At 50.4% G+C, this 14,041-nt stretch overlaps 6 protein-coding genes across 6 annotated transcripts; 2 read left to right on the top strand and 4 right to left on the bottom strand.

Annotated features, from left to right (window-relative positions):
- Window positions 1-366: 366 nt before the first annotated feature.
- On the bottom strand, window positions 367-1,608 carry COCCADRAFT_107476 (uncharacterized protein; the record flags this gene model as incomplete). Its single annotated transcript, XM_007718429.1, has 3 exons — window positions 367-840; window positions 1,229-1,511; window positions 1,574-1,608. The coding sequence occupies 3 exons, from the start codon at window positions 1,606-1,608 to the stop codon at window positions 367-369; spliced, it is 792 nt and encodes a 263-aa protein (XP_007716619.1).
- A 513-nt stretch (window positions 1,609-2,121) lies between these two features.
- Window positions 2,122-2,856, bottom strand: COCCADRAFT_107466 (uncharacterized protein; the record flags this gene model as incomplete). Its single annotated transcript, XM_007718428.1, has 3 exons — window positions 2,122-2,329; window positions 2,401-2,483; window positions 2,764-2,856. 3 exons carry the CDS (start codon window positions 2,854-2,856, stop codon window positions 2,122-2,124), a joined length of 384 nt encoding a protein of 127 aa, XP_007716618.1.
- Window positions 2,857-3,547: 691 nt separating this feature from the next.
- On the bottom strand, window positions 3,548-7,166 carry COCCADRAFT_8658 (uncharacterized protein; the record flags this gene model as incomplete). The annotated part of the gene is made up of 3 exons (XM_007718427.1): window positions 3,548-4,239; window positions 4,290-5,902; window positions 5,950-7,166. 3 exons carry the CDS (start codon window positions 7,164-7,166, stop codon window positions 3,548-3,550), a joined length of 3,522 nt encoding a protein of 1,173 aa, XP_007716617.1.
- Window positions 7,167-7,283: 117 nt separating this feature from the next.
- On the bottom strand, window positions 7,284-7,529 carry COCCADRAFT_40499 (uncharacterized protein; the record flags this gene model as incomplete). Its single annotated transcript, XM_007718426.1, has 1 exon — window positions 7,284-7,529. One exon carries the CDS (start codon window positions 7,527-7,529, stop codon window positions 7,284-7,286), a length of 246 nt encoding a protein of 81 aa, XP_007716616.1.
- Window positions 7,530-7,950: 421 nt separating this feature from the next.
- Window positions 7,951-10,287, top strand: COCCADRAFT_107482 (uncharacterized protein; the record flags this gene model as incomplete). Its single annotated transcript, XM_007718425.1, has 2 exons — window positions 7,951-9,345; window positions 9,400-10,287. The coding sequence occupies 2 exons, from the start codon at window positions 7,951-7,953 to the stop codon at window positions 10,285-10,287; spliced, it is 2,283 nt and encodes a 760-aa protein (XP_007716615.1).
- A 601-nt stretch (window positions 10,288-10,888) lies between these two features.
- COCCADRAFT_107464 (uncharacterized protein) lies at window positions 10,889-13,539 on the top strand (the record flags this gene model as incomplete). The annotated part of the gene is made up of 4 exons (XM_007718424.1): window positions 10,889-10,981; window positions 11,050-11,215; window positions 11,279-11,413; window positions 11,471-13,539. The coding sequence occupies 4 exons, from the start codon at window positions 10,889-10,891 to the stop codon at window positions 13,537-13,539; spliced, it is 2,463 nt and encodes an 820-aa protein (XP_007716614.1).
- Window positions 13,540-14,041: the final 502 nt, after the last annotated feature.

The following is a 14,041-nucleotide window of genomic DNA, read 5'->3' as shown; positions in this document are numbered from 1 at the left end:
ATGAGTATGAAGAGAAGAGATAGCAAGCTGAATATCTGTTTCATTTGAAGGCATTTAGAATATATTGCGTAGAGTGGTTGTGTATAGAGTTAAACCGTGTGCGCAAACTTGGTGGGGTGGCCAACTCGCTTGCCTGGCCAACTCGCTTATCCAGCACGTTAAAGTGTTGGGTTATTGGTGTCTCTTCCACATCACAGTGTTTGTAAAATCTGCATAACAGTAGGGCGGCTTGACAGATCGTAATACAGAATCTTCATTTACACAGTTACTGCAATGCTAATAATACAGTGACGAGTTTTGCTTGTGTAGTACCAAAATCGCATTACCCATCATAAACAGACTACATGGCATTTCCAGCCTGTATGTCTAACCTCCTAGCCTACGGCCAGGTCCCATTCCACCCCAAGACGTGTTCGCACCCGTAGTCCTGCCCGTAGTTGGCTGTACGCCGCTTCCAGGTGCACCGGCCGCCCTTCCGCGTCCCTGCACAGCATGCCCGTATCCCCTATCCTGGACACTGCCGGCTGTTGCACTGAACCAACCCTTCACAATCTGAGGGGTACGAATGTAGTTTGTTCCACCTCCGAACGTAGGCCAGATCCTTGTGAGGAAATCGTAGAGATGTGCAGCAAGGAGGCCGGTCAGTTGCGAAGCCGCTGCATCAGGACCATCGATGACGAATGTAAGGAACAGCATGGCGAAAGGCAGGAACTTGGCGTCGAAGTTGAGAATGAAGAATTGCACGGATCGCGTAGGGTTGTCCTGGCCAAAGGTGTACGCGTATGCGAGAGACAGCGCAGGAAGGAAGGTGTATGAGCCTAAAAGGCAGCCTGCCGTTCCCTTTACATGGACCGTTAGCACAAGCCCATTCCAGGTTACATCCACAACAAGCGATTCAACAAAGCAAAACAAGTGGTAAAGGTATGTAGGGAGCCCCAAATAACCTTGCGAAATAGAGAGTTCGCAACGCATCGTTATGTGACAATCCCACCATGCCTACACACCATACAGTCCCTTTTGGATTGTAGCGGAACTGCATGATGTGCAAGGGTATTCTTCCTCGATTCCAGGAACCGCTTCAGCTAGATTATTTTTTGACTGGGCGGGCAGATATGTCGAGGTGGTCGAGACCGTAGTCGGTGCGTCGCAGACAGCTTGGGTCGATGCGATATGGACAAAGTACATGTATATGCGATGGGGCGCAGAATAGCTACGAGCAGGTACTTACCACAATGACGCTGCCAACGAACATGGTATACACAAAAAAGTCGCCGGGCTGCGAAAAGCGGCTGGACTCGCGCTCAATGGAGCTGCCATATTGGTACAAAAAGTATGGGTCAAGCAGGATGCCGAACTTCGGTTTCGTGAGGAGAAACGCAGAGAAGAGTCGCCAGAGCTGCGGGATCATCTTGGTAGTGAAGACATATTGAGTCGCGAAGACGACATGGTAGAGGTTGAGGATGCCACCATAACCCAGCGCCGACACGACGACAGCTGCAGCTGTAATGGATCTATGGGAAGCTGTTAGATGCGAAACCTTAAGAGCTACGCGAAGAAGAATAAGGAAGCTTACCTAGAGACCGGGGGGAGCGTCCAAAAAACGTCCATTGTTGCGTGAAGCTGTGGCAGCCACAGACAGATGCGACAATGAAGTGTGGTGGGCGAGGAACAGCGGAAGTGCTGCCTAAAGAACCAGACGAAGCGAATTCGCAAGGTGGCTTTTGAAGAAAGCGGCGCGCCGTTGGTGGAGAGACCTTACGTCAGCCTTGCCTCCGCAGAACAAAGCACGTCATTGGTCCGTTAACTCCGCACCACCCCAACGCAGCAATGTCGTTACTCCGTGATACATGGATTATTTGTGTGTTTTTGGGAATTGGTGTGGGTTCAGTGCTATAATAGTGCTAGTAATGTTTCTTTCAAGACTTTCTATGAGCAGAATGACTGTATAGATTGTGCTGTTGTGAAATCCTGGAATCATCTAGAAGAAGAGCCCCAAAACGGAAGCATGTCTGTAACCCATTCATTGCATGTGTGGATAACGAATAGACGCCTGATATCGTACAATACAAACAGCCTTCCCTAATCTCTAACTTGGCTCGTGGTATCCTCCCATATGCGACCCTATGCACTTTTTCCATCTGGTCCATGTACATCGCTCTCCGCTCCTACTCCTGGCGTCCCTCTCTCCTCGTACGTATCCTCGTACCGTCTCCAGATCTCCATATCCCTCGCCAGCCTCTTATGATGTCTAACGCGATGCTGATAATTCACCATGCGCTTGTCTGCTTCGAGCATGCCGCCTAGTATCATACCACTCATTTGTATGTATCTGATCTGTGGATTAGCAACCATGGACTTTAGAGCAGCATGCAATTCAAGAGGGAAGGTATGTAATCATACGTTTTGAATTGGACAGTCAGACCGCGGTAGAGGGGGGAAAACGCATACGCGACACCGCCTCCTACGGCGAAGAAAGCACCCCACTGGTTGTATCAAAGTTAGCTTGATGTCTCTTATATGGCCAGGAAGTCTTCTAAAACACAGATAAAGCATAGAAGGAATCAGATGACATGACTGCGACCTGTGCAGTCGTTGTAACTTCCAATCTTGACTCTCACGTGAGATTCGCTCATGCGCCCACAGCTAGCTCTTTCGTCACTACTTTCCTTCTCTTGCTTCCTGTTTTGAAGCAAACTCTTAAATTCGTAGTAAAGAGAAGGCAAGGATGTAATAGATGTAATCCGCGCGAGAGCCATCTCGTACCTTTGTACCGCCGACTAGCGCACCACGCGCCGCCTCCCAGGCCGCCTGGTTCGTCTCTTCATCCTTCTCTAAACTGCCATGTTGTCTGACCATCTTCTTAGCCGAATTACCATAAGAAGATGGAAAAAGTCGTGATCTGGTCTCGAGATTGCAATTGGTTCGTCTGTGGCTTTGGTTTTGAAAGTGTGAGGTTCAATTAACTCGTTTCGAGCGAAATGATGTCGTCAACGTACATTTTCGGCCGGAGCTCGGACATGTCAATTATGAGCTTGTTTAGTGGGGTGCACCCCACGCAGTGCGATCGCAGACGGAAATGCACAATGTTCAAATCTGAACTGACTACATTTCATACCTGCAACAAACCAATGAATTAGTCATGTTTGGAATTTTAACGAAAAACTGAAAGTCGAGCATTTCTCTTGAGAAGAGTCCGAAACTTCAATCTTGTTTATAACAATCTAAATGGTATCTTTGAAGAAGAAAAACAGCCGTCCAGAGATGAGCCTAAGCCTAGAACATGCATGTACTCAAGAAGTATAAATTATCCAGACCAGACGGTTCCTTCGCCCAACGACCAGAATTCCGAAATCGTCAGCTACCTGTGGTAGAAAAGAAACGCCGAATAACCTCTGTCGAGAAGGTATATGCAAAATGAGCCCTATATATATACAGGCGAAGAAAGCGATTGCAAACAAGCATTGTAACAATAGAGTGATGGTGGGCGAGAAGCAGTAAAATGCAGAGGCCCAATCACGATTAGGTGTGATTAAAGTTGTCCGTTTGATTACTTTGGGAATGGAAATCCAACTGATGTATTACCAAAAGACATTTCGAGCTCTTTTTCCAAAGGTGTACTGTCGTAGTCAATGTCTATCATCGGCGTCGTAGTTATTTCCGGAAGTAGGCTACCAAGCTGTAGATCCTTCTCTGCAGTAGGAGTGCTCTCGATGGTAACTTTTTCAAGAATCTTGCCTAAACTGTTTGCCGTATCTGGCCTTTCGAATTCTTCCTCATCGACATCCATGGCTGTTGGTATGCCGTGTGCGATGTTGTAATTGCGGGTCAAGTACTGCTGCAGACGATACTCTTGCCTGGCCCAACTCTCGTCAACCAGCCCCAACGCGGCCTTGATGTCTTGATCTGACAGACCTGTCGGGTAGTTGGGCTCTTTTGCAGTCTTGCTGACCACTCTGTTTGTGATTCTGCTTCGAACCGAGGATGATTTTGATTGGTTGTTTGTTGGCAAATCGTCACGCATTGATTTGACTTGGTCTTCTGTTTGCTTGAGCGCCATTTGGCGGGATTCATGCATAGATGGAAGATATAGGAGGGTAGTGTTTCGATGGAGCGCATTAACAAGATCCGTGAAACCAGTCAAAGCGATACCATTGTCCTCACAGTATAGGTATTGCAGAGTATTGTTGACTTTGAGCACATCCGCAAGGGTACTCGCGCCTTGTACACCCAGCTTTTGATCTAATTCTATTAGTTCCTCAACTATTCTATACTCAAGAGGATGAACTTACATCTGATGTACAAAGCACGCAAGGTTTTGTTGCGCTGAAGTCCTCGCAACGCTCGGTTGATACCGACGCCTAATTTGGTTGTTTCAAGGCGAGAGTCTTCACCAGAAATATCAAGCCACTCAAGGCTTCTGTTATCAGCAAACATCTTCTCTAATGCTTGGCACGTCTCTTCTGAAGCGTCACATGGTAGAGATGCTCGCGAGATGTCCAGCTGTCGAATGGTGTTATTGGCGGCCAGAGCGAGTATCATCTTCCGAAAGTCGGCGTCTTCTTCGAACTCAAGCAAACGGAGAGTGAAGCTCGATGGGGCAAGGCCATTAGCGATTGCTTTTGTTAACGAGTCCAGGTCTTCCTCGATTCGGTTCTCGCTGACATCAAGATGGAGGTCGCGAGCTTTGCCCGGATGTTCGGTCATTGCGTGCAGAAGAAAAGCAATGTCCCTTCCAGTAAGAAAGCAATGATCCAATTTTATCTCGCGAAGGGCTGAAGACCGTTTGTAGTTAGAAAGGTAGCCGGCGATGGCATCGACGGTAGCCGCGTTGAGTGATGTTCCGCTAAGGATCAGCTCTTGTAATCTCCAGCCTTGGAATGTCTCGACGGATATTAGGGATTCAAGGCCAGAGGATCGCGCAAGATGTGAGAGATTCAGTCGTGTGAGATAGCCAAAAACGCCGATTTGAGAGTCGAAAATGCTTGGTGCAAGGCGGAAAGGATTGGACGAGAGATCGATGGCTTCTAGTGTGGTTTCTTGTGCACGCAATGCGTCTAGGACAAGAGACAATGCACGGTCCGTAAGACCACATCCGCTCAATTCCAGTCCCCTTAGATGACAAGCTCGCTCGACACCTGCAGCGACAAGATAATCCAAGTCAGTATCCCCCAGTTGTATTCTGTTAAGAGCTATCCAATCGACATTTGTTGTTTGGTATTTGCACAGCGGAAACAGCGCTTCCACAATAGCGCAGCCCTGATCTCTCGCACTACCTCTGGATTCCCCGTGGTCGCTGGGCTTCCGCGTGATACAACCCGAAAAGTCCATTCTTCGAAGCTTCCGGTTTGTCAGAGCCAATGCGCGGATCTCCTGAACCAATAGACAAGATCGTTCTAATTCTTCGATATCCAAGCGCGCATATGTGCCGCGTTTTGTCTTGAGACAAAGATGCTCTGCGCCATTTGGGTCTTTGAGCCCATTCAAGATATCCAGGTGTACATCTTTGAATGAGATCCCACCAAACGTTTCGTTGTACCTCAAGGCGCGCATTACAGCAAGGAGTTCCAGTGTAGTATACTGGGTTCTCCGGGAGCTGGGCGGGAGGAGCTCGAACCGTGGAGAGTCTTCTGGTGGATACGTAATCTGATAGCTAATGTTCTCTGGTTGGACATCATAAGCGATACAATAACCTATCAAAGTGCGATCCAGAGAGTCAGGGTCCATAGGGTGTGGGCTCTCTTGTCGTACAATGTCTTGGTGTACTTCCTCGGGGACCAGAAAATCTAATGGGCGCGTCTCCCACTCCGGTCTGAGACTAGATTCAACATATTGTAGGCGGACAGCTATGTCTCGAGAGGCAAGCGACGCTAATTGAAGCACCTTTGGTCTCTCTAGAGGTTTTCTGCATGCTGTCAGAGTTGCTCTCCCTGTGGGCATTCGCACACGTACCTGAAGGTCAACTGGAAAGTATCATCAATCTCACTGACACGAACTTCAGTCAGGGTTAGGATACCATGTGACAATTGTGTGTTTTGGGACACCAAGGATGGACTGGAAGATCGTTGCGAAGGCGGCTTGAACAACGGGATGATGTGTACTTTGTGCACGCCAATTGCAAGAAAACATACTGAAGCAGATGCCTTTGTCAGATCATCAGACGAAGACCTGGCCGTGGTTTTCCCTTGGGGCCTGAGGACAACTTTGTATATGGCATAGTGTGGAGGCACATAGTCACGCTCTGCTTCTACAACACGTGCAGCCAGATGGGAGTTATGTGCAGAGATGGGCTTTGCATCACAGAGTCGGGCTGCATTGGCGGCATGTCTAATGATCTTGAGCCAAGCAAACATGTCTTCGGGATCGCCGAATTGGAGAGTCATGGAAGCGGCATGATTGGACTCGTCATCCAGGTAATACAGCTCGAGAGCAAAGTGCGGCCGTCCGTCGTCTAGGTGGTATGCGGCAACAATGTGACGCAGGGGAATTCCTTGATGACGATCACCAGATGATTCTGAGGCTAGGGACTGGAGCTCATGTGTTGATCCAATAGAGGGGCTGTGGCTGTGTCTGTATGTACTCAAGCGATGCGAGGATGGGACCTTACGATACTCAGTTCCATCGCCTGGAATTAAGTGGACTGGGGCGCATTCAATAAAAGCCTCGGCTGCTTTGGACTGGCTCTTGAAGCGGATTAGATGCTTCTCGGTCAGTACCAAATATTCCTTCTTCTTCCTGAACATGGAACTGCTCGTCTGCACCTCTCCATGGTGCAAGACCTGAAGATTGTTCACATCTTCAAACAAGTATTCTCCAAAAATGGTCGAGTTCCGCGTCGAGGTTGCCGAGAGGGGCTCAGGTTCGTCGTCGCCGGGAAGTTTGTAGCCACGAAAGGAACTGAAGACGGAGCTGGCACGCTTCAGCTGGCTCTTGGAAAGATTGGATCGGGCTGAATCAGGCGGTTCTGGGGCGTTGGAGCTGGCTCCCATGGAGCCGTTGATAGTGAATGGTTCTGCATGCTGTGATACGTCGGAGAGATTCGAAATGAAGGAGGCGGTGCGGCGCTTCCGCAGCAGATTGGAGGGCTGGGTGTCGTCTTTGCTGCTCTGAGAGGTGAGGACATTGAGAGAGCTGCGACCGAAAATGCTCCGCCGTTTGTCTTTGGACATTCCGGGGTTGCAGGTTTGCGCGCACAGCCCAGTACGAGCTCAGCGGCGCGACTGTCGCATACAGAAAGTAGAGCAGTCCTCGGTGGAAGAAGCAAGGGATGCGCGTCGGTAGCTAGGTCAGAAAGAGTCGGCGTGCGGAGGGTGAGCCAGAGGAGCGGAGTTTGGACTGAGTGTCGAGGCGTAGCCAATGAACATGCAGGCGCAGGCGCATGCGCGAAGAAGTAAGAAGACAATAACAATAACAACAACAACAATCGCGGGATGGTTACGGGGCGGCAGTCGCAGTGCAGACGTCAGGCTCGGATTTTTAGTGGGACGGCGTTGGCGGCGGTGGTGGTGGAATGGTGATGTCCCATTATTCATGTGCCGTAGGTGGGCGCATATGGTATGAGGGTTCCTGGGGATGATGATGCCTTACGTCTGTCTGAACGAGGGGGGACTGGCAGCCTGCTCACGCCTCAGACGCGAAAAAGATACGTACAAGCAGGACGCCCCGCACCGGCAAAGAAAGAGAAGAAGGGGGACGCGAAGTCCACAGGGTTCTGTCTGGGTAGTAGTCCTACTGTCTACAAGACATGCGCCCAATGGCGGAGTGGGTGGGTCTCTGGTGCCCTCTCCGCGCGTCCTGGCTGTTGCTACTACGCGTCACGTGATGCGCCCTAATAGGCGATCGCCCGGCGTTAACAAAACAAAACGCCGATGGATTTTCTGAAAATGTCGAAGCGTCACTGTCGCCGCTCATCTCAACCGCCGTCCTCACTCTTCACTTCGCCAACACTTTCCAATGCTGAGTCGCCAGTTGGTGCGAGCCTCGCCACGGCAATGGAACCATGCATGTCTCTTTTGCGCTGCTTCAAGCCTGCCACGCCCGCTACTGCGCCAGCCCTTCAGCGCCACTGCTGTTGTGCTGAAGCGAGATGTGCCTAAGAAAGCTGCAAAGTCTGCAAAGCCTAAAAAGGCTACAAAGGCTAGCAAAAAACCCAAGAATGCCCGTGAAATAGAAGAGGCCGAGGATGTAGCGGCGGACGAGCATGGCGACAACAATGGCATGTCTCTCAAAGACGCACTTCTTGGTCGCAAGCGGGAGAGACGGAAAGAGAAGGGCGAAGAACGTGAGAAGCTGAACATAAGCTCGATTGAGACCAGCGAGCTCAAATTCGAGCCTGTGCCAGTGGAAAAACCGCCTGTGCCCATGCTAGCCTATGGACTTGACCGCGTGCTTTTCAACCCTGGCGTGTACCGACTGCAGGACCCACGGTCAAGAGTGTACAACTTCGACCCCTACTTGGAGAAGATCATGCCAGCCCACGAGTTCGATTTTAAAGCCCTGAGCGAGTACAAGACTTCCTCCAAGGACAAAGACCTGCTCGCCTTGACAAAGGACATTGGCGCAAAGTTCACGGGCTCCACATCCAGCATGTCGGGCATCTTGCAGCACTTCCATTTCGTTCTGTCCAACTTTCGAAAGCTCAACCACGACATGCTCTCACGCCAGTTCCCAGATCCGTCTCCGAATTTTTCGAAAATCACTCTTGGTCCCAGTACTGTCTTTCTGAGACACAAGGACGGCATCTATGCAATTGACGCAGACAAGTCCTACGATAGACCCAACATTATGAGTTGGCTTGGTCATTCTCTCGAGAAGTTGCTCACGACCGAGCGAAGCGAGTTTGAAAGATATCGTAGATCGAATCCCGAGCAGGCACCTACAGAAGATAATTCCAGCCGTTGCTATCACTATTCGAAGCAAGGCAACATTATGATGCGGTCCCAACTGGATGCAGTCGACCCCCGACTCCCCGGAACCGGCGTTTTCGATTTGAAGACGAGGGCTGTTGTTTCAATTCGTATGAACCACAAAGAATTCGAAGAAGGCTCGGGTTACCAGCTACGACATGCGTTGGGCGAGTGGGAATCTTTTGAGCGTGAGTTCTACGACATGACACGTGCCACGCTGCTCAAGTACTCACTGCAAGTCCGGATGGGGCGAATGGATGGCATTTTCGTCGCCTTTCACAACATTGAGCGCATCTTTGGCTTCCAGTATCTCAGCTTAGCAGACATGGATGCTGTTCTTCACGGACAGCACGACACATCATTGGGAGACGAGGAGTTCAAGGTCTCTATCAACCTGGTTGATGAACTCCTAACCAAGGCTACCGCTCAGTTCCCTGACACAGTAAGCTACTTCTGTCGACTTCATACTTATGGCCAATTACTAACTCGATCATAGTCCTTGAGGATGCATTTCGAAGCACGCGAAGGCAAGACGCCCTTTATGTACATATTTGCTGAGCCCGTCACCGAGGAGCAGGCGGACGAGATCCAACAGGCAGGGGAAACTGCCCAACAAGACTTTGCGCGGGATATTGTGGGTATACCAGAAGACGATCGGAGAACTCAAGAAGCTTGGCAGGACATCCAAGACGATGTTGACGAGCAAATCAGTGAGGATCAAAGGATCATCTCGATAGCAGAGAGTAGCGAGGCCGATGCATCTCAGCAAGAACCACTCGATGCTTCTGAAAACGCGTCCGAAGACGTTTCCAAAGAGCCTACTGAAGAGACCACTGAAGAGACCACTGAAGAAACTGCTGAAGAGACTGCTGAAGAGACTGCTGAAGAGACTGCTGAAGAGACTGCTGAGGAATCTACCAACGATGGAGATGAGGAAAGCGTAGGAGACGTGAAGGATGTACCCAAACCTACCTCGATCTCGGAGGGACCGCTAATGGGATGGACATTGAGCGTCCGTAATATGGTGAACGGGGGCTACGTGGAGAGGCCCGTCGACTTTACAGAACAAGACGAGTGGAAGGTTGAGTACCACATCAAGGAGATTCCAGAGCAGACTCGTTGGAGGCTGTACAACGCGCTGAAGGAGCGGCGGCGTCAACTGATTGGGCTGGACGAAGAGGAGACGGATAGGAAGCTCAAGCCCTACCGCGACCTGATCTCAAGGTTCAGCCACCGCGGGCGACAATGGAGAAAAGAGCAAGATCAGCTTAACGAATCAAAGGGAGTGCAGGTGTTCCGGCCACTCGGGCCTGGCTCCGATGCTGCACACGAACACGATGAAGCAGCGACGGCAAAGACGGAGGAGATTACAAAGGTTGAATGAAGAAGCGATAGAGTCTGGGGCAACCAAGAGAAGAGCAAACAGGTCTTGGATGATGTGCTCAATATCTCCGTCATGTTAGCATATGTTGCTGTTACATGGCCAAGGAATCATTCGCTATTCCAAGAAAGGCGCGAAGGAGTGTCAAGATATGAGTGTACGCTTCAGGACTGTTATGTAATAAGATAAATGTACAATAGAACAAAGCTACGAAGCGGGAAACAAGAAGCAGTTTGTGCATGGTTCGGGCCATGTGCGGCATTGACCGTTAGGTGCATGTGTGACGCAATAATAGTCGACGGTGCACAGCATCCCTGCTCTTCCGCCCGCAATTGGCGACGTGAAAGCTCCGCATGGCACCTCCGCAAAGCTACGCCTTATGCTCCCCGCCATGACTGCCGCCAGACAAGACACAGGCGCGCCTTCTCCGCATATCGCCAGTCTGCGTCCATTTTTCTGGTGTTTATAGTTCCGTGCCGCTGCCAAACACGTTTGCGCCCGCTTGCCTGCCGTCCCGCTCCCGCCCAAAGACCTTTACCAGGCACCCTGCGCAACCAACACCTCTGAACCCCACTCCACCACACCAAGCCAGACCACCACAACCATGGAGGCAGCAGATGTGGAGGCCAACATCGACCTCTTGCTCAGCTTCGGTGCCGACCAGCTGGACAGAACTGAGGCCAGGCAGCTACTCGCGGTACGAAAGGCACCCCGCTCAAGCACATCGCCCGCGCTTTATGAGCATTGGCTAACAACATTTCGCAGAATCATGGCAACAGCGTCGAAGCCGCCATGGACAAATACTTCAGCAGCATGGAGCAACAAGGCGGTATCTCGGTACTGAAATCCCATCTGCGCAACTCCCAGCCCAAGTGGGATGAGACTGCTTTTGGAGGTGCCATGTACGGTGCTGACGATGCAACCGTTCCCAGTACGTTGGCCTGGGCTACACAACATGTCGAGAAATAACGTAGCTGACAGGCACTCGTGTCAGGTTTCAATATTGACTACGCTCCAGGACATGACAACTACCCCCACAGCAATGTCAATAGCAGAGCACCCACGCGCCCGCCTTCTCGGACCAGCATCGCCTCCAACCAAGCCCAGGCCGGCGACGCTCCAATGCAGAGTCAGTTCATTGCGCTCGATACTACGCCCTAAATTGGTCATACTGACTGGGAGACAGGCATAGAAGACCAAGAGAGTGGGGTCATCGGCTCAAACTCCAACTTCAGGCCAGCTACTGGAGATAATTACGACACCTCTCAATGGGCCTTGGTACCCACAACTACCGAGATTATCGCCGACCCAATACCTATCCAGAGAAAGCGCGAACAAGGTCAGCCCGCTATCCTCAAGCCGTCGTCCAACTTCAACTATCTGTCCAGTCTTATTCCCATCATACATTCAATTCCGTTATTTCGGAATGCGCTACTATGTCCCGGTATATTACAAGAGGACTATTGGATAGGTGAGGATTGGTGGAGAGGCAATCCAACCGAGGCTGGGCGCATATTCGATGACAGCATAGGCCGTTCAGAAGCTCACAACTTGGAGATCATCCACGAGGCACAGCGTCTCATGGCTTTCCTCGACAACACGGACAGGATCTATGGATCAGTGAATGCCTTACTGCAGACCGAGGCTTGGGCAGAAAATCAGTCGGCTGTCGAGGATCCTGACGATGACTTGCTTAAGTTCCTGGTCATGTGGGGTTTTGCAGTACAGAGCCATGTACCGAATGTCGAGTTGAACGGTCTTCTTCGTTCCACTGTCAATGTTGCGGGAACAACACAAGAAAGCTTTGCGCTCGACACCACTGTCACACGAGATCAGTCTAGGCCCGACTTTAGCTTATATGATGTCCTCGACGATACGCTCTTTTCCTCAGCAGTCGGAAGCGCACACATACGCGACGCCAGTAATGTCCTCATTATCCGCCTGACCTCGTCAAATACAGAGGCGTCCGATCTTGGATGTCGTGTACCAGCCACTCTCTATGTCGACCGCTATCTTGAGAAGAATAAGCATGTCATTGACAGTATGTACAGCGATATCAGAAAGCATGAGGAACAGCTGAATTCCATTCAAAAGCAGTTGGAGAAGCTGAAATACTATACTCCAAAGAAGGCTGGTGCCAACAAAGTAGAATCGCTGCAACTGCTTCGGACCAGCATGACCATATATGAACATCCAGAGGGAGATGATTCACCCGAGGACGCACAGGTCTTATCCCAGCTTCAAGACCTCTACAAAAGTATTGAGGACAAGCTCGCAACACTTGAGAAACAGACTGAGCACACAAAGAACATGATTGTCGGTATCTCTGGGAGATTTAAGCCTCGCGTAGACGATGGTGCCACGGACGACGATACTGGGGACGCTACAGATGGTGCAGCTAGGAGAGCTGCAGCAGAGTCTGTAGAGCCGGTCAAAATTGATTTCCCGGAAGGCCAGACACCAGAGGATGCCATGCACTACCCATATCATCTCCATGGCGTGGCCACTCGCCGTGACGTAGTCTATGTGCGACACCCAGACATCCAATCTGATGTTCCAGGCGCAATGCAGTGGTGGCGAATGCAGTATGACTCTGAATCCTCGAACCCAATAATAAGGCGAGACCGTCTCACACTACAAGAGGTCATTGAGCGAGCGACTACCGAATCTGCCTCGGCACTTCTTGTCTACGCCAACGATGATGCCATGTCAGTCGAGCCTATACCACTAGCAAAGCCCCTCCTCGATTTCGTCAAACGCGACAATCTCAACTTTTTGGAGGAGTTGCAAAAGAACGCAACAGGTTGGGAGGGCTACAACGATTATGACAATGCCGGCCAGACAAGCTGGGACAACAGCACAGTGCGGTGGGACAAGCCTCCCGTAGGCGACTGGGTCGAGGACACTTTTCCCACAGACAACAACGAATGGAGCCAAATCTCCACCAAGGAACTACACAATCGCGCTCGCAACGATTCAAATATGAGTTCTGCTACTTTGACCCCAAACACAGAGGTCGAAGATGACAACGACGCTTCTGGTGCCGCGACCCAGCCTAATCTCGCCCGCCCCGCGGTTTCTCAACTCAGCAATGCGAGTAGCGAGACCGTAGGCAGAAGCGATGATGCTATGGATGTTGATACCCAGAAGTTGCAGAATAAGGTTTCTTTCTCTGATGTCGATATGCCGGATGCGATGGATGAGGTCAATGCACGGCACGGGAAGGGTGTGGAGGAGACGAAGAAGGGTAGTTAGTTTTGTGCTGCTTGAATTTTGATGCGAGAAACATTGCTCGCGAGGGAAATGCATGGTTTGGCGTTTTATGCCACTGTTTCTTGGAGTTGGGGTAGCTGGCAAACGGGTAGTAGGTGTAGGGAGGTTGGTATCGTGGGATTCATAGTGTAATACTGAACATGCCACTCTATTTATTCAACACCTCATCCGATTACCGTGTTCTGTGACTATTTCCTCCTCGTTTCCTACGCTTTTCTCTGCCACTAAATGATGTTTATGTAGGCTCTCGAGAAAATATGTACAAAAGCTAACTCTGCATTTTTTTGGTCTTCGAATCTCTCCACCTCTAGAACCAAAAATTAATATACGATTCCTGAAGGACATATCAGCGTCCATAATAATGAATTCCCAACTTCTAAGATGCAGGGAAAGAATGTAGTTTTAGCGCCGAAGAAAGTTTCTTTAATTTCTCCTTGATTAATTACTTCACCCTTTTCCCAGCCAAACTACTGTATCTAGCCAT

Source organism: Bipolaris zeicola (genome assembly GCF_000523435.1).
Source record: "Bipolaris zeicola 26-R-13 unplaced genomic scaffold scaffold_231, whole genome shotgun sequence".
In the NCBI taxonomy this organism is placed as follows: Eukaryota; Fungi; Ascomycota; class Dothideomycetes; order Pleosporales; family Pleosporaceae; genus Bipolaris; species Bipolaris zeicola.
Note: the sequence above shows the minus strand (reverse complement) of the source record. Positions and strands in the feature narration are given on the sequence as shown.